This window comes from Mastigoproctus giganteus, chromosome 4, assembly GCF_048544385.1.
Source record: "Mastigoproctus giganteus isolate SK-2022 chromosome 4, ASM4854438v1, whole genome shotgun sequence".
Lineage (NCBI taxonomy): Eukaryota > Metazoa > Arthropoda > Arachnida > Uropygi > Thelyphonidae > Mastigoproctus > Mastigoproctus giganteus.
In genome coordinates this window covers 222,072,730-222,095,798 of record NC_143578.1, presented here as the reverse complement: position 1 = coordinate 222,095,798, position 23,069 = coordinate 222,072,730, and the positions used below count along the sequence as shown (strand labels likewise).

The window sequence follows — 23,069 nt, the reverse complement described above, 5'->3', positions numbered from 1 at the left end:
TGGAGGAGTGGCTATCCTAGTGGGAAATCAGACCCCAGTTCAGCCCTTGCTAATTACAACTAGCATAGAAGCTGTTGCAATTCGCCTTACAGTGGGATTTTTATTAATGGTCTGCTCTATTTATTTGCCACCTGGGACTGACATCTCCCAGGAAGACCTTGATGATCTTGTAACGCAGTTGCCTCCCCCTTTCTTACTTTTTGGGGATTTTAATGGACATAACACCCTGTGGGGTAGTGCTAACATCAACGGAAGGGGACGAGTCATAGAGCGTATACTCAATGACAGTGACCTCTCCCTTCTAAATACTGGAACAAACACCTTCCACATGCCTACCCGTACTTTTTCTGCCATTGATCTCTCTATCTGCTCCCCTTCTCTACTCCCTTCACTCACTTGGGAAGTGGAGGAGAATCCATACGGAAGTTATCACTTCCCTGTGATAACCTTGTTACACAGTGGGAGCCCATGTCTTCCTTTTAGGTTACCACGGTGGAAGATTGATCAGGCTGACTGGACTGCCTTCCAATATCAGGCAAATTTTGATCTTAGCACAGTCAGTCAAGAGCCTATCAATGATGCAGTTAAGTACATCACAGAAAATATTGTCCAAGCAGCTGCGAATGCTGTTCCAAAAACATCTGCCCGGTTTCCACCATTTCCCAAACCTTGGTGGAATTCACAATGCACAGCAGCAAAAAAGGCTCAAAACAAAGCGTGGGGGATATTCCGCCGATATCCTACCACGACCAACCTTATAGCCTTTAAACGTGCACGAGCCAAAGCACGATATATCCGCCGTCAGAGTCAAAAGGAATCGTAGATCCATTTTACATCATCTATTAACCAGTCTACCAACTCTAAGGTAGTCTGGGATAAAATCCGGAAAATGAAGGGAAAATATACATCTCACCCTTCTTCAATCCTAGATTATAATGGATGCACTATTGCAGATCCAACTGCAATAGCCAGTTCTCTTGGGGAAACATTCTCTAACATCTCTGCAACATCTTCGTATTCCCCAGAATTCCTGGTCCTGAAATATAAAATCGAAAAACAGGCACTTAACTTTAAATCTAAGAGCATTTATCCCTATGACGGGGATTTCACTATTCAGGAACTGAAAAGAGCCCTCGCTCTTTCCAAAGCAAGTGCAGTTGGACCAGATGGCATCCATTATGAAATGATTAAACATCTTTCACCAAAATCTGTGGATTGTCTGCTCCTTCTGTATAACAGAATCTTTACTGAAGAGCAGTTTCAGGACTCCTGGCGAAAGGCATCGTTCTTGCCCTTCCTAAGCCACGAAAGGATCCAAAAGTCACCACCAATTATCGTCTTATTGCTCTGACTAGCTGTCTGTGCAAAATCCTGGAGAGAATGGTTAATTCTCGTTTAATATGATATCTCGAATCAAATGACCTTCTCTCCAACATCCAGTGTGGCTTCCGAAGGAACCGGTCTACTTTGGACCATTTTATTAGATTGGAAGCATCCATCCGGGATGCTTTCCTAAAACGCGAACACTTGGTGTCGGTGTTCTTTGACATGGAAAAAGCGTATGACACAACTTGGAGATTTGGCATTTTAAAAGATTTACATAGCCTAGGCCTTAGAGGGCATCTACCCTTTTTTATTCAAAACTTTTTAGCCAATCGATCGTTCCAAGTTCGTGTGGGATCCTCACTGTCTCGCTCCTTTAGCCAAGAGGAGGGAGTACCACAAGGATCAGTATTAAGTGTCACGCTTTTTGCCATCAAAATAAATTCCATCACAGAACAACTTCCTCCAACTGTAAACAGTGCCCTCTATGTTGATGACTTTAGCATTTTTTGTCAGTTGTGCAACATGAGGGTTATTGAAAGACAACTGCAGAAAGCCATTGATAGTCTGAATTCCTGGGCACTTGGTAATGGCTTCAGGTTCTCGCCGGAGAAGACCGTTTGCGTACACTTTTGTCGCAAGTGTAATCTTCATCCTGAATCTGAATTAAGGCTCGGACAAAATGCTATTCCAGTAGCAGCGAACACAAAATTCTTGGGACTCATATTCGATAAAAAACTGACCTTTTTGGATCATGTTCGTCAACTCCGCACAGAGTGCACAAGAGGCCTTAATATGCTCCGCTCGCTTTCCTCTTTATCTTGCGGTGCAGACCAATGCACCCTTCTACGGCTTTACCGTGCACTTCTGCGATCCAAATTAGATTATGGGTCCCAAGTATATTCTTCAGCCAGAGACAGTGCCCTTCGATGGCTGGACCCTGTCCATCATCAGGCTCTACGTATCGCTACTGGAGCATTTCGAACATCTCCTGTCCAGAGTTTATACGTCGAAGCAAACGAACCACCGTTATCGCTTCGACGTAAGCAGTTGTCTTTAAAGTAAGCTTTAAAACTGAAATCCCTGCCAGACCATTCAACGTGGCCATTCGTTTTTGAGCCACGATGGGAAAACTTGTACGATACCCGTAAGACTGCCAATCGTCCTTTTGGTATTCCTCTCCAAGAGCTACTCAATGAACTTAATATCAAGGTAGACAAAGTTGCCCAAACACCAAAGCAACCCTTTCCACCCTGGCATGCTCATCTCCCGGCATGTGACTTATCCCTTAGAAATTGGGCAAAGTCAGACACTCCATCATCAGTCTACCTGCAGCTTTATTCAGCACACTGAGCTGAACATCCTGATTTCGCGCCAGTTTACACAGACGGTTCGAAGTCGGAGTCATATGTGGAATCTGCTGTTGTCTTTACAGACAGCACTACATCGGAGCAGATTCCCTCTGAATGCAGCATATTTACTGCAGAGCTGCACGCTATTGAGTTAGCTTTGGATCACATCAGTAAATGCCAATACCAACGGTTCATTTTATATTCTGACTCTCTCAGCGTGTTACAGGCTTTAATAACTGTAAGATATAATTCTCATCCAGTTCTGTCTAGCATTCAGCAGAAGATTCACTTTCTCCATGAACGTGAATATGATATCCTCTTCTGCTGAATTCCCAGCCACTTTGGGATTATGGGAAACGATTTGGCTGACGCCGCAGCCAAATCAGCAATTCTCAATAATAATCGCTGCCTGTCAGTCCCCTATACAGACTACAGGCAAATAATACATGAGAAAATACATTCCCAATGGCAGGATTCGTGGAATAGACAGACTGAGAATAAATTATATCAAATAAAGCCTGTAATTGAACCATGGCAGTCTAGTCTGTACAGGAATCGTAAGGAGGAAGTTGTTCTTGCCCGGACCCGCATAGGACATAGCCATTTGACACATTCTTTTTTGCTGAGGGCTGATGACCCTCCTATGTGTGAGTCTTGTGGCACAATTTTATCAATTAGACACATTTTAATTGACTGTCCAGATTTTAGCAATATCCGTTTTACCGCTTTTAACCATCTGACTGAGCCTTATACACTCAGTCAGATTTTATCTGGCAATGACAATGTGTCTGCTATTTTTAGCTTTTTGAAAGCAATAAAGGTTTTTAATCGTATTTAAAATTTATATGGTGCTGTTATTTATTTATGTTTTTTGTTTTTAGATCTGGACATGGTGACCTAAATAATTAGGTCACTGAGATGTTAAATTTTTAGATATTACCTGGTCTTGGCGCATTACAGCCTTAGTTGCTAATGCGCCAATAAAATCCAAACCAAATCCAAACCTCAATGAGATCACCTGACAGGTGGTTGGTCTCAAGATGCTGCAACTTATAGAATTTAAGCCTCTCCTGGTAAAAGAACTCCTTTGTTCCTCTTACCAACCTCGTTGCCCTTCTCTGTACTCTTTCTAGCAACTCCACATCCTTCCTAAAATGATGCCTCCAGACTTGTATGCAGTACTCAAGGTCGGGCCTGACCCTTGTCTTGTACAAGGGGTTAATCACCTCCTTATCCCTGCTAGCAGAATTCCTACTTATCATTGACAAGACTCCATGACCTGCTCTGGAAGCCCATCTGCACTGCTCAGAGAACTTTATATCTGACTACACAATTACCCCGAAGTCTTTTCCATTCTCCACTTCCCTGAGTGTAGTAACACACAGCAAATGCAGTACATTGCACTCATTAATGTTAAACTTCAGTTGTCACTACTCAGCCCATCTACCTAACTTTTCTAGATCCTGTTGCAGTAGCATACTGTGTTTATTGTCATTAACAACACTGCCAGCCTTTGTATCACCTGAAAACTTGGACATTAACCCTGATATACCTTCATCGATATCATTGATAAACAAAACAACAATGGGCCAAGCACCAAACCGTGGGGAATTCTACTGATAACATTAGTGCATGTAGAGCAGTATCCATTTATTACCATTCTCTGCTGTCTCCCACTCAAACATCCCTTTATCCATTGTAGCAACTTGCCCTTAACGCCATACCGCTCCAATTTGTACAGCAGTCTTCCATGTGCAACAGTATCAAAAGCTTTCCTGAAATCCAAGTGTATGATATTGATATTATTTTTTGCATCCAGCTTCTTTGTGACCACATTGTAGTATCCAATCAAATTGGTCAGACCTCCCCTAAACAAAGCCATGCTATCTGAACTATTACTGCAGTCTTGTCTCGATGTTCCTGCAATGCTTCTTTAACCAGTGACTCCATTATTTTCCCAGAACAGGAGTTAAACTAGCACCTCCGTAGCCAGGTGGGAAGAAGCGGCAGTGCATAGCACACGCTTCTTGATTAGACCGGGGTTCAAGCCTGTCACCACCAAATACGGAGGATGTGGAAAGGTCAGGGAATGACCACCGCATATCCCGGTGCAATATGGCCTTAGTTGCTAATGCTCCTAAAAACCAAATAACTAACTAACTAGGAGTTAAACTAATAGGTCTGTATTATTTAGGTCACCCTTAGAACCACCTTTGTGAATTGGGACATCTCCCAATTCACAAAGAGGAGATGTGCAAAATACATTTGCACATCTCCAGTCCATGGGGGAACTCTCCTGAATCAAAATTATGGCTAAGGGTTTGCTTAGTTCCCTAGCTGCCTTCTTCAATATAACTGGATAGATTCCATCCACCCCAGCTGCCTTTTTTATTAACTTCAACATTTTCTCCTTCACTCTGCTTTGTGTTATTGCAAAATCATTTAACTCCCTGTTAGAGTTTAGCGAACTTCTGTCCTCCCCTTCCTTACAGAATTCCTCATGTGTGAATGTAGATGCAAAGTACTCATTCAGTATGTCAGCTGAGCAGAATCATCAACAGTTGAACCATCAATATTAAGTGGACCAGTCTGATTCATCCCCTTCCTTCTAGAGTTTAAATAAATAAAGAAGTCTTCCTTGTTTTTCTTTGCATCCTTTGCCAAGGATTTCCCATAATCCACCTTCGTTTGCTTAACCTCCGTTGTGACTTGATTACAAACTAGCTTATATCTACCAGTCTTTCGTGTCACCTAATAATTTATATTCATCCTATGCAGTTTTCTTCTCTGCAACGAGCCTCATTAGTTCATCTGACATCCATTTAGGTCTAAATCTTGAAAAGTATTGAACAGTATTTCTTAGTTGGGATAAAAAGCCTAGTAGCTTCCAAGATTAATTCCTTGAGACTTCCCATTTAGAATTTGCTGTTTTTGTCATCATCAGTTGATCCCACTGTATAGAATTTAAAAACTCTCTGAGACCACTGTAGTCACCTTTATGAAAGCAAAAACTCTTCCCTTTACCCTTGATGGTTACATCTTTAAGTAAATCCCACATTATTACACTGTGATCATTGTCACCTAATGGTTCCTTTATCTGCAAATTCTTAATGCATGAATAATCACTGCTGAAAATCAGATCGGTTATTACTCCCTCTGGTTGGCCCTCAAACATGTTGCTGTAGAAAACAATCCCCCAATAAATCCACAAAAGTCTTGCTAGTGTGCGAGTGACCAACCCACAAGTTACAGCCAATCTGGAAAATTAAAATCCCCCATTACAAGATATTAGGATTTACCGGCCCATTCTATTCTTCTGCACAATTGTTCATTGTACTAATCACAGTCATTAGGTTTATAACAGACTCCTACTATCATTTTTCCCTTTCCCAGTGTTTGTCATACCAAACTGACTCAATATTGCTCTGTACACCAGTGTCAACTGGATGCACTTTATTAGACTTTGTCTTAACTAACAGCATATCCCCTACTCCCTTCCACCCCGTCTATCCTTTCTGTACACATTGTACTCCCCAAATTCCAATTCTGCACTGCTTATATCTGTGCGACACCATGTCTCTGATATCCCAATAATATCTTCCTTGGATGTCTTTACCAGCACTTCAAATTCGTCATGTTTATTTACTATCTTCTAGCATTGTTGTACATGCAAGCATACATGCACCTGTTCTTACTCTTAGTTATCCTTACACAGCCCTCTTGTTCCCTGCTGATTTCAAGCAGTTCTTGAAATCCCCAGCAGCTTTCTTTCTAGGCTGCTGCTCATTCTAATGGAAGCAGTGCAAGAATCAGTTTCAACTCTGCCTGTGGCTACTGTTGATACTTTTGTTTCCCCCCCCCCCAAGCTAGTAGTTTTCTGACCTGCTTAACACTGCCTCAGTAGCATCAGCAAATATTCTTGCACCCTTTCTATTAAGTGTATCCCATCCATGTAGAAGCAGTCTGTCCTATTAGGAAGCACAGACCCCTAATTACAAGGCATTCTGATTTACTGGTCCTCTCTCTTTCTCTGCACAATTGTTCATTGTACTCAGCAGAGTAATTAGGCTTATAACACATTCCTACTCTCATTTTCCCTTTCCCATTGTTTGTCTCACCAAACTGACTCAACATTGCATGTCTACCAATGTCAACTGGATGCATTTCCTTAGACTGCGTTTCTTAACCAATGGCATATCCCCTCCTACCCTTTCTGTACACATTATACTCCCCAAATTCCAATTCTGCACTGTTTATATCTGTGTGACACCATGTCTCTGATATCCCAACAATATCTGCCTTTGATGCCTTGACCAGCTCTTCAAATTCATCAAATTTATTTACTATATTTCTAGCATTGTTGTACATACAAGTATGCATGCATCTGTTCTTACTCTTAGCTACCCTAACATAGCCCTTGTATTTACTTGTTCCATGCCAACTACCAGCAGTTCTTGAAATCCCCAGCAACTTTCTCTCCAGGCTGCTGCTCATTCCCATAGAAGCAGTGCAAGAATCAATTTTGCCTCTGCCTGCAGCTACTTTTGGTCCTTTAGTCTCTGAACTTTTAATTTTATTCATTTTTGTGGCAGATAGATTTGGAAAACAGATTGAAACATGGCTATAGTTTTCCATTTGTCTCAATTTTAATTAGAATTGTTAATATATCTGCACAAAGATTCTAAATCTTCATGTGTCAATTTTATTGCAAGCTCATGAAAGCAGTTCTTTTTATTACATTAAATGTTTCTCTTTTTTCCTATGTAATGAAGTGTTTTAAGTGTAGTATGTCTTATACTAAGATCAGAATGACATCATCACCAGGCAAAACATATCAAAACTTTTTATGTTGTGGTACTATTATATTACAATGTCTTTATAAAATTTCTAGTTGCCAACTTATGATTATTCATTAGTCATAATAATAGTTACTTTGTTGATTAATTGCTTATTAAATTTAAGGCTTTAAAACTTAAATTTTAAATTAATTTTAATTTTGACTGAGATTCCTTAGATCAACAAGAAGCAAGGGGTTAACTACCATGATGCTTATTACAATCTATTCCATATAGATAATGTAAAGTTCTCAGCACAAAAGAAGATCCCAAACCTCTTAATAAGTAAATCTACGGAGTCATATCAGAATTAAAATTTAATTTTTAAAGCTCTAACTTAAATGTAATAGGCAATCAATCAGTCGACAAAATAATAATAATCATTGTCTTTATCACAATAATATAACAATTTGACAAATGTACAATTTTACAGGAACATTGTAATTTAATTTAATACTAGTAGAACACTAGTAGCCGCCATATTGTAGTCGATAAGAAATAGCTTAACATATATATATATCGAACTGATAGCGTAAGGTATAAAGTTAAACTGTATTAGGAATACAGTTTACTGTATTCCTACGAAGCACTGTATTAGGAATCTGTTAGCTTATTGTAGTATTATCAATTAATCAAAAATATTATTAATCTTATTAATTTTCAATGTTAATTAAATTGTATTTAAACGGAAATCATGACCCAGACTAGAGTTGGGAAACAAAGATCACAGACTAGCGAGAGTGCTGTGGCTCGGGGGAGAAATGAAGGCAGCGATTCTCCAATGCATGACAGTCTCAAAAAATGTGCGAAATGTGAAATGTTTCCCGACCTTTCTAAAACAGGACATGATCTAGCCAAAGAGGATGCCTTTCTGTGTGCTAAGTGTCTGGAGTGTCAAGAAATTAGATGCCACCTCGTGTTCTGAAGGGCGTCTATGAGAGCTTGAGGTATAGGGTAAATGCCCTCGAAGAAATAAATATGATGGGCCCATCACGCTCTCAGCTGCCCAGCTCAACGACAGAACTCACTCCTGTGCATCAGGCAACACAGAAGCAATCTCCAAGGCAGAATGTGCTGATCCCAAAGGAACTAGTTATTGTTGGTGACTCTATTATCAGGGAGACGGGGAATATACTTTGTAAGAAGGATAGTTGGAACAGAACCAGGGTATGTCTGTCAGGTTCAAAAGTTGATGACGTGGAGCAGATATCATCTTTTCAAGGCACAAAAGGTGATATTGTTGTACACATTGGAACTAATGACATTAAGAGTAAGGGATTTACAGATTTACTCAACAAGTACAGGTCAATATTAAAAAGTCACGAGTTAGGATTGAATGTGAAAGTGTCTGCAATTCTGCCTAGACACGACAGGATGGAGTATATGATGAGAGCCTTGTCAATCAATTCGGCCCTGGAGAGATTGTGCAAGGCGCAAGGGATAGAATTTTTTTCAGCCTGGTCTTTTCTTGTTAACAGGAGAGGCTGCTTCTACAGGGATGGGATACACTTAAATAGAAATGGTGCAAGAATATTTGCTGATGCTATTGAGGCAGTGTTAGGTGGGTCTGAAAACTGCTAGCATGGGCGATACACAGACAAAAAGGTTTACAGTGGTTGCAGGCAGAGGCAAAAGTGATTCTTCCACTGCTTCTATTAGAATGGGCAGCAGACTGGAAAGCAAGGTAATGGAGATTTCCAGGACTGCTGGGAGTCATAGTGGAACAAGTAAATACATGGGCTTGTGTTATGGTGGCTATGAGTAGGAACAGGTGCATGTATACTTGCATGTACACCAACGCTAGGAGTATAGTGAATTAATTTGATGAGCTTGAAGTACTAGTCGAGACATCAAAGGCAGATATTGTTGGGATATCAGAGATGTGGTGTCACACATATAAGCAGTGCAGAATTGGAATTTGGGGAGTACAATGTCTAGAAAGGATGGACAGACAGGACAGAAAGGGAGGAGGGGTAATGCTGTTAGTTAAGACACACATAAAATCTAAGGAAGTGCATCCAGTCGATTTTGGTGGACAATGCACTGTTGAGTTTGTTTGGTGTGAAATAAGCACTGTGAAAGGAAAAATGAGAGTAGGTGTGGGTAACAGGCCTGATGAATCTGATGAGTATAATGAGTAATTATGCTGAGAAATATAGTAATTCAGATTTCCTTATGGGGGATTTTAACTTTCCAGATATTGACTGGAACTTGTGGGTTGGTCATTTGTACACTAGCGAGGCTTTTGTGGATTTTTTGGATGACTGTTTTCTGCAGCAATATGTTTGAGAGGAAACCAGAGGTAGCACTACTCTTGATATGATTATCACTAGTGATTCTTCATGCATTAAGAATCTGCAGATAAAGGAACCACTGGGCAACAGTGATCACAATGTATTGATGTGGGAATTATTTAAAGATGTAACTACCATCAATGCTAAAGGGAAGGGCTTTTGCTTTTGTAAAGGTGACTACAGAGGTCTCAGACAGTTTTTAAATTCTGTGCAGTGGGATCAACTGATGATGTTACCAACAGTGAATTCTAAATGGGAAGCCTTCAGGTAATTATTTTGCTTTTCATTCCAACTAAGAAATACTGTTCAAGGTTTAGGCCTAAATGGATGTCAGATGAATTAATGAGGCTAGTGGCAGGGAAGAAGAATGTATGGGATGCATATAAAGTATCAGGCGATACAGAAGCCTGATACTTTATATGGCAGGTGTAAACTAGTCTGTAAACAAGTCACAAAGGAGGTTAGCCAGCAAAGGCAGATTATGAGAAATCTTTGGCAAAGGATGCAAAGAAAAACAGCAAAGAGATCTTTACTTATGGAAATTCTAGAAGGAAAGGGATGAATCAGATTGAACCACTTAATATAGATGGGTTGACGATTGATGATCATGCTCAGGTAGCTGATATACTGAATGAGTATTTTGCATCTACATTCACACATGAGGAGTTATTCAATGAAAGGAGTGCCAGAAGTTTATCAAATGCTAACAGGGAGCTAAGAGATTTTGTAATAACTGAGAGGAAAGTGGAGGAGAAATTAGCATTAGTAGAGGCATACGTTGCAAGAAAGCAACCTTATGCAGCCTCAGCCAAAAACAAAAAAAAAAAAAAAAAAAAAAAACGCTCCCATTTCACTGCTCCATTCATTACAATTATCTGTACAGCTCAGCCTTAAGTTTATTTGGGCTATAAACTTCCACAATAAAGTATGGAAGTCTGTTCCACCAACCAACCAACCACCCCCTGACTAAAGGCAAACTTCCACACATCTATCCTACATCTGTCTTTTCTCAATTTGGATTTATGCCCTCTCAGGTGATTATTCTGAGCAAGAAGAAGAATCCCATCAGCATTGAGCATGCTCAAACCATTCAAGGCTTTATACACCTCAATCAGATCACCTTGCAGGTGCCTAGTCTCCAGACACTGTAATTTGCAAAACTTAATCCTTTCTTCGTAAGAGCAACCCGTTGTTGCAGTCACTAATCTTGTTGCTCTTCTCTGTACTCGTTTCAACAGCTCTACATCCTTCTTAAAATGAGGCCTCCAGACCTGTATACCGTACTCAAGGTGTGGCCTGACCATTGCCTTACACAAGGAGATAATCACCTCCTTATACCTTCTAGAAAAATTTCTGTATATCATTGACAAAACACTATGAGCTACTCTTGCAGACCGTCTGCACTGCTCAGAAAACTTCATATCTGCCTGCACAATTACCCCCGGGTCCTTTTCGATCTTTACCACTGTCAGTGTAGTACCACAGAGTTGATACATCACTCTGAGGTTACTGCTTTCCATATGTAGTACTTTACATTTGTCAATGTTAAACTTCATTTGCCACCTCTCAGCCCATCTGCCCAACTTTTCTAGATCCTGTTGCAGCAGTGTACTATCATTAGTGTCCTTTACAACCCTGCCAACCTTCATTTTGTCTGCAAACTTGGACATAATCAGATCAAGAGCATTACTCCCTCTAGTTGCTCCCCGAACATGATGATGTAGAAAACAATCATCCAATAAATCCACAAAAGCCTTGCTAGTGTGAGTGACCAACCCACAAATTCCAGTCAACATCTGGGAAATTAAAATCCCCCATTATAAAACACTCTGATTTACTGGCCCACTCTATTTCCCTGTACAGTTTCTTATTATACTCATCAGAGTCATTAGGCCTGTAACACACTCCTACTCTCAATTTTGATCTCCCAATGCTTATGCCACACCAAACTGACTGACACTCCACTGTCCAGCGATGTCGACTGGCTTCACTTCCTTGGATTTTATGTATTTCTTAATTAATAGCATCATCCCTCCTCCCTTCCTTATGTGCCATGAAACCCCCACAACAACAATAACAACAACATTCTCCTCCTTTCTTATCCTGTCTAATCTTTCTGTACACATTGTATTCCCCAAGTTCCAGTTCTGCATTCCATACAATGTGTGACACCGCGTCTGTGATATCCCATCAATATAACGCCTTCGATGTTTTCAGCAATATCTGAAATTCATCAGATTTATTTGCGAAACTCCTAGCATTGGTGTACATGCAAGTATACATGCACCTGTTCCTATTCTTAGCTACGCTAACACAACCCATGTGTTTACTTGTACTGCAATGACTCCCAGCAGTCTGAAATACCCTGCATCTTGTTTTCCAGGCTACTGCTCATTCCAATAGAGGCAGTACAAGAATCACTTTGACCTCTGCCAGTGGTTACTGTTAATCTATTAGTCGTTGTATCCTTCACCAAGCTAGCAGTGTTCCGACCCACCTAACACTGCCTCAATAGCATCAGCAAATATTCTTGTACCTTTTCTATTTAAGTGTGTCCCATTCCTGTAGAAGCAGTCTCTCCTGTTAACAAGTACAGACCAGGCTGAAAAAATTCTACCCCTTGAGCCTTGCCCAATCTTTCCAGGCTGAATTGTTCGACAAGACTCATCATATACTAAATTGTTGAAGTTAAAAATAAGGAAGGTACCTGGGTGAATGGGACCTATCCAGTTATATTAAAGGAGGCAGCAAAGGAAGTAAGCAAACCCTTAGCCATAATTATGAGGGCTCCCTTGGACTCATCGGAGGTCCGCATGGACTGGAGGTGTACAATTGTATCGCCAATTCGCAAAGGAGGTTCAAAAGGTGACACAAGTACTACAGACCTGTTAGTTTAACTTGTTTTCTGGAAAAAATAATGGAATCACTGGTTAAAGAAGCATAGCAGGATCATATAGACAAGACTGCAGTAATTGTTAAGATGCAGCATGGGTTTGTCAAAGGGAGGTCTTGTCTGACCAATTTAATTGCTTACTATGATGTGGTAACAAAGGAACTGAATGCCAAAAATAATTTTGATATCATATACTTGGATTTCAGGAAAGTTTTTAATACTGTTGCATGTGGAAGACTGTTGTACAAATTGGAGAGGTATGGCATCAAGGGTAAGCTGATAAAATGGATAAAGTTATGGTTGAGTCGGAGACAACATAGAGTGGTAATCAGTGGACACTGCTCTTCGTGGACAAATGTTATTAGTGGAGTTCCCCAAGGTTCAGTGGTGGGCCCATTGTTGTTTTGTATATTTATCAATGATATTGATGAAGGTATATTAGGTTTAATGTCCAAGTTTGCAGATGACACAAAGGTTGGCAGGGTTGTTAACGACAATAAGGACAGTATACTACTCCAAATGGATCTAGATAAGTTGGGAAAATGGGCTGAGAAGTGGCAACTGAAGTTTAACATTGACAAATGCAAAGTACTGTATATAGGTAACAATAACCAAAGAGAAACGTACCGTGTGGTACTACACTCAGAGAAGTGGAAAGTGAAAAAGACCTGGGGGGTAATTGTGCAGTCAAATACGAAGTTCGCTTAGCAGTGCATACGGGCGCCAGGACAGGTCATGGAGTCTTGTCAATGATATATAGCAATTTTGCTAGCAGGAACAGGGAGGTGATTATCCTGTTATAAAAGGCAATGGCCAGGCCACACCTGGAGAACTGTGTACAGGTCTGGAGGCCTCATTTTAGGAAGGATGTAAAGGTGCTAGAACGAGTACAAAGAAGGGCAACAAGATTTGTGAGGGGAACGAAGGGGGTGCTCTTACCAAGAAAGGCTTAAGTTCTGCAGTGCCTGGAGAGTAGGCACATGCGAAGTGATCTGCTTGAGGTGTATAAGGCCTTGAATGGGTTGAGCAAGCTGAATGCCGATGGGATTCTTCGTCTTGCTCAGACTAAGAACCTGAGGGGGGCATAGTTTCAAATTGAGGAAAGATTGTTGTAGAATAGATGTGTGGAAATTTTCCTTTAGCCAGTGGGTAGTTTATTGGTGGAACAGGATTCCATCCTTCGTTGTGGAAGCTAATAGCCTAATAAGGCTGAACTGGACAGGCATTTGGAACGAATGGAGGGAAGAAATGGGAGGAGTGTTTTTTTTTTTTTGGCTGATGCTGGATACGCTTGCTTTCTTGCATCATATGCCTCTACTAATGCTAACAGAATCAATCAATATAAACAAATTATTATATTGGAGTACACTTATCTCCAATTTAATAATGGAGATAAGTGTACTTATCTCCGTTATTATATTGACATATGAAGTCAACTTTTCTTGACTTCATATGTCAATTTAATAATCCACAATAAATTAAAGTTTAGTAATATCGATAGATATACTCTCAAGGCAGTCCTCACCCCCTCCCCTCCCCTCCAAACCACAGGACCATCGTAATCTACCTCCGCAATATATCCCTGTACACAAATTCTTCCCAGTTTGCCATGCAACAACCTCCCATTAGCATATCAATTCAACTCCAACCTATATAAACAGTCAGTCCACTCCTTCCACCCCAGTCTTCCTCAACCAGACCAAGAGACTGCATTCCCCAGTCACATTAACAGGTAAGCACTTCCAACTAAATTAGAGAGGAACTTTAGGGATTTTTCATAAACTATCTTTATTTATTAATTAAATTTATAAGAAAAACGTTTAATAATTATACAATTTAAATGTAAAGGAGTATGGTATACTTAGATTACTTTGTATTGTAAATAATGAAATTGAATACTTATAGTATCATTCCTCAAACAAAATGTTCTGTTCTGATAGGCTTGAAGATCGGAAACAGTGAGTTCCCGAAACGTAACCATAAATAGTTTAAGTGGCCAGCATTGAGGTGGTTCAATTCCTTTAAATTATATCATTTCAATAATAAATTACTTAATCTACCACATGATATAATACTGTAGTCTATTGATTCATTAACATAAGACCAATAATGATTTGATTTGGCGTCATCCTGGTCAGACAACATTCTGTTGGCAAATATGTTTTTGATGATAATTTGATGATTTTATGTCACTGGTTATGACATCTGCTACTGACGTTTTTTTACATTGTGATTTTAGTAACCCTTCCTTGTGATTTTGATGCAGTTCATCCCTTTTGATCACAACTGTAATTCTCAAAACTAATAATATATTGTTGGATCCATTGAAAACAAGATAAATTCCACGTACTTTGGATCAATAAAAAAAAAAAAAAAAAAAAAAAAGACCAACAAGAAATATCTAGCCCTTACTGCATTAATTGCTTTCAAATTTACTGATGAAAAAAGCCACTTTAGTTATAAAGGTGAATTTTCATAAAAGGGCTACTAGTAATACAAAAATATGTTGCTGTTAGAGTACATATTGAGAGCTTAATGTTAGACAATGTTAACGGGACAACTTTAGTTTTAACTTTATACAAATAGCAATGCATATCATGTCATAGAAATGTATTTCTCTAGTAGTTTAAAAGTTAGCTTGGGCTATAAGCACATTTCTGGTAAACCAAGAAAAGTCATTTGACATTTCCTTGGTTAATTACAAAAGAATTTTGTAGTTAAAAATTATCATTGTCTGACACTAAACCCTCAATATATAATCAGACCATAGATTACACTAGTTTACAAATTTAAGTTTGTTCACTGGGGTTTGAATTTCAATAGATCCTACTGCCGAAACATGTTGCTGTAATTTCAAATATGACTTAGATTTTTTTCTATCACATCCAGATACATCACAATTTAAGAAATAAAAAAGTATTGTTTTTTACGAAAGTATATAACTTTATTGTATTTAGTAATGACAAATTGATAGGATTACATTTTCATACATCAAAAAACACATAAATACTAACAAGTATTAATCAAAATTCAGAAACTTTCATTAATCAGACCTTCATGTCTTTGTTTGAAAAGAACGTACGATTAATCGTTTTTCATGTACAGTGCCAGGTTTCTCTCTTTTAAACACCAGCAGTAGTCGGCTATCATGGTTGTATTCCACCTTCCCTGGTACCTCTACTCCATTTCCTTTATGTTCTGATGGAATTTGGAGACCCTTGTTCTTCGCTCATCTGTACAAGATTTTCAGGAAAAAATCAAAATGGGCACGCAAAAAGTGAATTTTGATGCTCATATTGCAACCTAAATTGCGAAGCTTTTTGGGCATATTTTGAACAATTTGCTCATAATCCTGCGATTTATGATTTCCTAAAAAGTTTTCCATTACACTTTTAAAAGCAATCCAGGCCTCCCTTTCAACATCAGTCTTAGTAGTTTCAAACTGACTATCTAAAACCAATTTTCTAATTTGGGGACCAATGAAGATACCCTCCTTAAGTTTTGCATCAGGTAAATCTTTGGTGAAGCCAGATAAAAGTATTTTATCTGGCTTCACCAAACTTTCGTGCACAATCGTTTTTTTGACCCTGGTGTAAGATTGTGCCTCAGAGGCCATTGCTTCTTTGTCCAATGCAGCACTTTAGCTCTGCTATCTCATTCACAAATAAAGAATGGCATTTTAGTGTACCCACCCTGTTGCTCCAACAAACATACATAACACTTTTTTAAGTCTCCACATAGTTGCCATTCGTGATCTTGATATTTAATTTTCTCCAGAAGCAACTTTAGATTGTCATAAGTTTCTTTAGTAGACTGAATGAGCAACTGGCACAGGTGTGTACTTATTTCCATTATACAAGAGAACACCTATTAAATTAGTCTTAGAAAAGCCTATTCACTAGGAACGTATGATGGAGCTCCTAAGGCACTTATTAAACCAGCAATTTCACTGCAATATACGAGAGAACCTTATGAAAAATACTGTATAAACTCCCTTTCACGATTTCTATACTAGGAGCAAGTAAGTTCTTCGCTTGAAGTTTGGATCCCAGAATTTCAGCAGCATGCTTTGGAAGACCTAAGTCCCTTACTAAATCGTTCAGTTCGACTTGCATGAATTGCTGTGCCGTTAAAATATTTTCTGGTTGATAAACATTCCTCTTCACTAACCTCTGTAGCTTCTGCTTCTATCGAAGAAGATGTGGACTCCAAAGTTTCTGGTGGAAGTTTTACAGGCAGATCAGGTCCCTGCGGAATGGGCCTTATGGCTGACGGTAGATCTGGATATTTGATGTCCTTTTTATGTTTTATGAATTGTAACCTATGTCACATACACAAAAGTAACATTCTGCATGGCTTACTGGCTCGCGCCACACCATAGGAATAGCAAATGGCAAGCACACCTTTTTTCCTTGACTCCATTTTCTAAGGTGTTCGACATGTATGGCATACTTTATGCGGTGCCCATGATTTATCCTGATCGCCTAGTTTTATGTTAAAGTATGCATAATACGATTTTTTACAAAATCGATATTTCGCCTCTCCTTTACAGGAACAAAACAACACCTTCGTAACAAAATATGTCGGGACTGTTTATGCACTTTCTGGTTGCCATACTAAAAGAAAATTAACACACAATGAGAGCTCACGAAGGTTTTTACAGGAGTACTGTGACTGCATAAGGGATGTGCCACTTATATAGGCTCTGTAGTTGAGTGGACTGTACAAACAAGTGAGTGCATGCTCAGACAAGTTTAACCCATAACTACACACGGGAGTCTCCCAGACTCCACTCGGAAAATAAAATTCTGGGATTCACAGATGGGCCTTTTACCTTCCTGGGTCAAGGTCAGCTGCCTTTTAGTATGATCTTGTATGAGTAGTTATGAGTAGTTATGGTTTGCCTCAAATACAATCTGTTGTATTTGAGGCAAATATTTGATACTGATTACGAATATAGGGGTATAAGACTTGTAAACCATTGCAGAAACTATAGTTATGTAGACGTTTACATATATCTAGGTAATATTTTGTTAATGAATTGTGAAAAATCTTTATGTGATAGAAACAAACGGACTTCGGTTTAGTAAACATGCATACATAACTGCCACATACTTTTACTCAAACCCCAGATACACTGTAAACCAGTGTTATTATTACCCTTCTGGCCATAAAAGGGCTTGTTCAAGGGACAGGTTAACACATCAGCAGTGTGTTGGCTGATGTGTTAACCTGCCTTGTAAATATCAAATTCTAATATTTACAATGCTATTGGGGGTATCCTATAGACTTTGGGTTTAAAGAGACTTAATTAAATGTAGTAAGTTGACTTGTAAGATAAAATCTACAAGGCTTGGTCAGAATGAGTGTAGGAACCAGAAATTTTTGGGTTAAATCGAGGAAAACTTTTGCTAAATGTTAAAAATTAATACCATTAGTCTATGGGGAGTTTATAGTGTTGAAGGGATGATTTTTCAACCTGTACAAATAATTTTATAATGGAAATCAATAATCTATCCCAAATTCAGCCATATGGTGACAGCAAATACTAATAAAATTTGAAAAGGTGTAGGAACTTCTTCATTGTGGGATGGCTATTAGAATAGCCAAATAATTCAAGTAAAGAGTTAAATTTAACCATCAGTTGCTCCAACCTATATAAACATCCAGTCCACTCTTTCCACCTGTCTTCCTATGAAGGTCTTTTGGCATGACCCTGGATGAGATAAAGCAGAACAGGTTGGCATTCCCTTTTTGAACAAATTTATAACATAACTAGACCCTGGATAATGTCATTGCAGGGGCAAGGCATACGTATTTTGGGTCATGTCATACCATCTGAAATTGTTCTAATGTCACACACTCTTAGCACTCTGTCCTTAATCAAAATGTCAAATTACACTCTTCTGTAATTATTATAGATTCTAACTTAAATATGCAAAACAGTAGATATACAATATTTTGTAGTAGTGGCTTCTAAATCCCACAGAACCTTGTGGTCCTAACTGCATCTCTGATTTTTGTACAGAGTTAATCATCCTCACTTCTATTTCTTCTTGTTTGTAGTTCACTAAAGTGGCCATGAAGTGTTTTTGTGACACATTCATGTGCCTCATGTTTTTAATGAATGGATGAAATGCTATTCATAAATTATGTACTGAATGCTCATTTGTGTCTTCTACAAAATTTTCCTGGATTCTGTTCTCTATATTTTTAAAGGTAATATTGGTCGCTTTCTGTACTGGTCACTGTACTTTCTTGATAAGTAGGCCATTCAATAAAATCATGTTTTTTTTTATTGTCCTTTCCACATAACAGAAGTTTATGAACTGTATTGGAGATGGTATATAGTACTAATCTTACAATAGTACAAGTTCTTTGGCATTATTAGGTGTATTAGCACATGTGTACAGTGCTTATTTTTCTTCACAATGACCCACAGGGGATAGATTTTTCATAAAATTCTATATTTAGCTCTTTTAGAAAGATCTATGAAACCATTCCAAATTTCATTAAAATGAGACCAACAGAAACCTGGCAATTATTTTGTCTTTCTGCATGTAATAACTCTGGCAGATGGATTTTTGTGATATTTTATACATTGCTTTTTTAGACCAATTTTTTGAGCTTTCCCAAATTTCATTAAAATTATACCAATAGAAATGTGGAATTTCTCCCTTCCCCAAATTTTTCCAAAACATCTCAGCATACTTAGTATTATGTCATTAAAGGAAACCTGGCCTAACTAATTATTGATATTACATTCAAGTTGCACTTCAAGCTACTTGTCACCTGGCAGTGTACATTATCGTGTCCAGTGGTGCAAAGAGCATAAGCAGTGGACCTTTGAAGAGTGGAGGAACGTGGTATGGTCTGACCACTCATCCTAAACTTTGTTTGCAGCAAATGGATGAGTGTACATGTGGTGCCAACCAAAGGAAGCTTAGAACTCTGATTGTTTTGTTTCCTACTGTTAAGGGTTCTGGCAGGTACGTAATGGTGTGGGGTGTTTTCTCGTGGCATGGTTGGGGAGTACTCATTCCATTAGAAGGCAAGGTTGATGCCAATCACTATTTAACAACCCTGAGTGATAATCTTCCAATGGTCAAGCATTTCTTTCATGAAGAGAGATATCGTTCAAGATTACAGTGCTCCTACAGAGCCCTAGCGGTACCCAATTGTTGAGTAGCATGAGGCTGAACTTTTTCACATACCATGGCCAGTGTAGTCACATATCTAAACCCTATATAAAAAAAAAAATCTATGGGAACTTCTCAAACAATGTCCCAGGAAGCATTTTCCAGCTCCATCGAACAAGCAGGAATTGAGGAGCTGATCACATTTCTTGTAAATGAATGAGGTCATATACTTCATGCTGACTTTCAGACATTGGTAAACTATGGCACCCTGTATACAGGTGGACTCTTGGTAGTCCAACACCGATTAATGATTTTATGTTGCTGTTTCCAATTTTTTGTTCATCATCTGTATATGCTATGAAGTGAAAATTACTTTTGTATGTTATTAATTCTGAAAAAGAAAAAATTCAATTTAAGAAATAAAAATATTACTTAATTTCAGTTCACCTCTATCATTACCATAACACATTAGTGACTTATGTAGAATTTTCCAGTTCATTCAAAAATGCATTGGATCCAGGTTATGGAGAGAAAAGTATGTAGCTTTTCTTACAGGTTGTATTTAAATTTCTGTTGGTTTACACTACAAATACAGCAGCACACCCTTTATGCATTACATAATTTCAGTTAACCCTGTTACTATCATCACAGACATTAGTGATGTGATTTTTATATAGAATTTTCCAGTTTTCATTATTCTGCCTTGTTTTTCCCTGTGCTATCACTCTGTTATATCAAGACATGCCATTACAGTCTTGTGCCTGAAGACAAAAAGAAATTTAATTGTTATGGATGAAATATTTGTAGCTAAATGGTTCTATTATAATATCCTGTAATCACATTTTTAACACTTGCTTTTTTTTGTTCATCTTTATGTATGCAATTTCATAAACCTTTTTAAAATAAAGTACATTTCCTTTAAAAATAATATTGTTTCTCAAGCATTTACATTGGAATAGTATACATTTTTAAAAAAAGACTTGAGATAATTGAAATATCTGTAGAAGAAATCACTGTGTTAGGGAAAACTAATAAAATGCAAATTTCTCTCCCACAAAACTTTTTTTGATGGTGGAGGGGTGTTTTACATAACAATTATTATTTATTTATTTTATTTATTTATTTTTTTTTTTTTTTTTCAAATTCCAAATGTTGCATTTTTGACTTTTTTCTGGTTTTAGAAACAAATGTGCCACTGTGAAATAGCTGAATTGGCAACAGGAGATTTATAAGATAGTGAATATTGCTTCCCCCCCCCCATAATGATACAGCAAAAAGCCAGGCTTTACATCTGTGAATTCACTTTTGACCCAAGAATGCCACCCCAAATTTATTCATGTGCTTTGTAATTTTTTACATTCTAAATACCTATTAAAAATAATTTACATGTAAAGTTGTATTTGACATTTAAGTGTTTTTTGATGATTATTTCCACTTCAAAACCAGTGGTTATTGTATGTGTTACTACCATTGTATAACCATCAAGAATGCTGCCTATAATTTATGCAATAGTACTGTGCAAAGTTCAGGTTTTGTTTTATTATAAATTTTATTAGTATTTATATTTGCAACTGATCACAGCATGGCCTGAGTGACCACCTTATTAGGTATACCAACATAAGTTTCATGAAGTGCTAAAAACACAGGAATGCTCAGTGAGGTTGAGGGCTGATTGAGAATGGTGATGAAACACACTAAAGACAATGCATTACTGTGCTGAAAATAGCTCTCCATTATCTCATCACTACCAGCCTGCAGTATTGCCACATGGTACAATTGGTCCAGTGATTCATGCTGTCCTCAGCACACAACAACTGCAACCAAGATTTGTTGGATAACCCTCTTCTATTCCTCAAATAAAATGTGTCTGAGTGGAAACATGTCTGTGACAGGTCAAGTGCATTGTCACCATCATTTGACTGAATGTGACTCAGCTGTAGACTACACAATTCTTTTCATCCACTATTGTTTTTTTCACATCAGCAAGCTGCCTTCAGATGGATGGTTTTCTGGATATTGAACAATCATGATCCTTGTTCATGATCACCCTAGCAGTGTTTGTTTAGTTTTTTGGAGCATTAGCAACTAAGGCCATATTGCTCTGGGATATGTGGTGGTCATTCCTTGACCTTTCCGCATCCTCCGTATTTGGTGGTGATGGACTCAAACCCCACCCCGCTACAGCATCCCTCATACCTGTACTATTTTGATTCAATTGGCCCATTATCACGGAATTTCATACTTACTGCCCTTTGGTACCAGAGTATCTACGCTATCCTGTTGCAGACATGTCACTCTCAGCATGATCTCCTTTGATGGAGGAGATACCTAATCAACTGGTCACTCAGTGCACGTTATCCAGAATTTGGAAAGAAGAGTTAATTACAGTTATATTTGCTCTCTTTATGACAGGTCCAGTTTTATCTACGGCCATTATCTTTCCATGGATGAAATTGCTTTTTCTGATCCCTCACTGGATGGTAGAGCATTTGCAACATGTTATACTGGAACTCCTAATTTCCTAGTTTACAATAAAAGTGCTTGAATAATCTTGTAGCCTTACTAAACTCATATTCATCAGCAAAAAATTTATATATAAATGGCTATTACTTTGTCCTATAAATATGAACACTGTCAACCTGCTTGCATGTTTTATAGATTTAAATGCCACCAAGGTTTAATTATCTTTTGTATATTCACACAGGCAAGATAAAGTGTGTAAATATCATTCTAGCACAATTACTGTGGTAGGAGTTGGCAACAGGAGGATAAGAACAACTTAGCTTGCAACTGAATACATACCTCACTGGTGTAATAAGTTTTTTATTTATATAACATTGTATAATATGATTAAAAGAAAGTATAAAATTAAGAGAACTATGATATTTAACTTTAATGTGTTAGAGGGTGATGCTCTGCTTTCACTATTTGCTGTTACAATGAAAGATTCCATAACTTTTTCTATAGCATTATACCATTCACACATTTTTGCCAATCTGTGCTTTCCTCTTCTAAAATATTTTTAACATATCTGAACCTAGATTAACCTCACCATGATAAGGACTTTATTTTTTGCTCTGTTTCATCTTTTGCATGTGCATTAAATTTTTTGATTAATAGTTTTGCTTTCATCTACTATACATAGCTAATGAACCACTCTTCAAAAATAATATTTTTTAGAAGTAAGCTAGTCTTATTGTCTGGTTGGCCTATGATGCCTTTGGGAGTAGGAT

General features: G+C 38.2%; 1 protein-coding gene across 1 annotated transcript in view; it reads left to right on the top strand.

Moving 5' to 3' along the window:
* The window catches only part of eco (Establishment of cohesion), a 118,938-nt gene extending 96,557 nt beyond the window's left edge, over positions 1-22,381 (top strand). The window contains exon 7 of the mRNA XM_090372483.1: positions 22,249-22,381. Within this exon, the coding sequence (XP_090228609.1) occupies positions 22,249-22,381 (133 nt within the window). The remainder of the gene's footprint in view (positions 1-22,248) is intronic.
* The last annotated feature ends 688 nt before the right edge of the window (positions 22,382-23,069 follow it).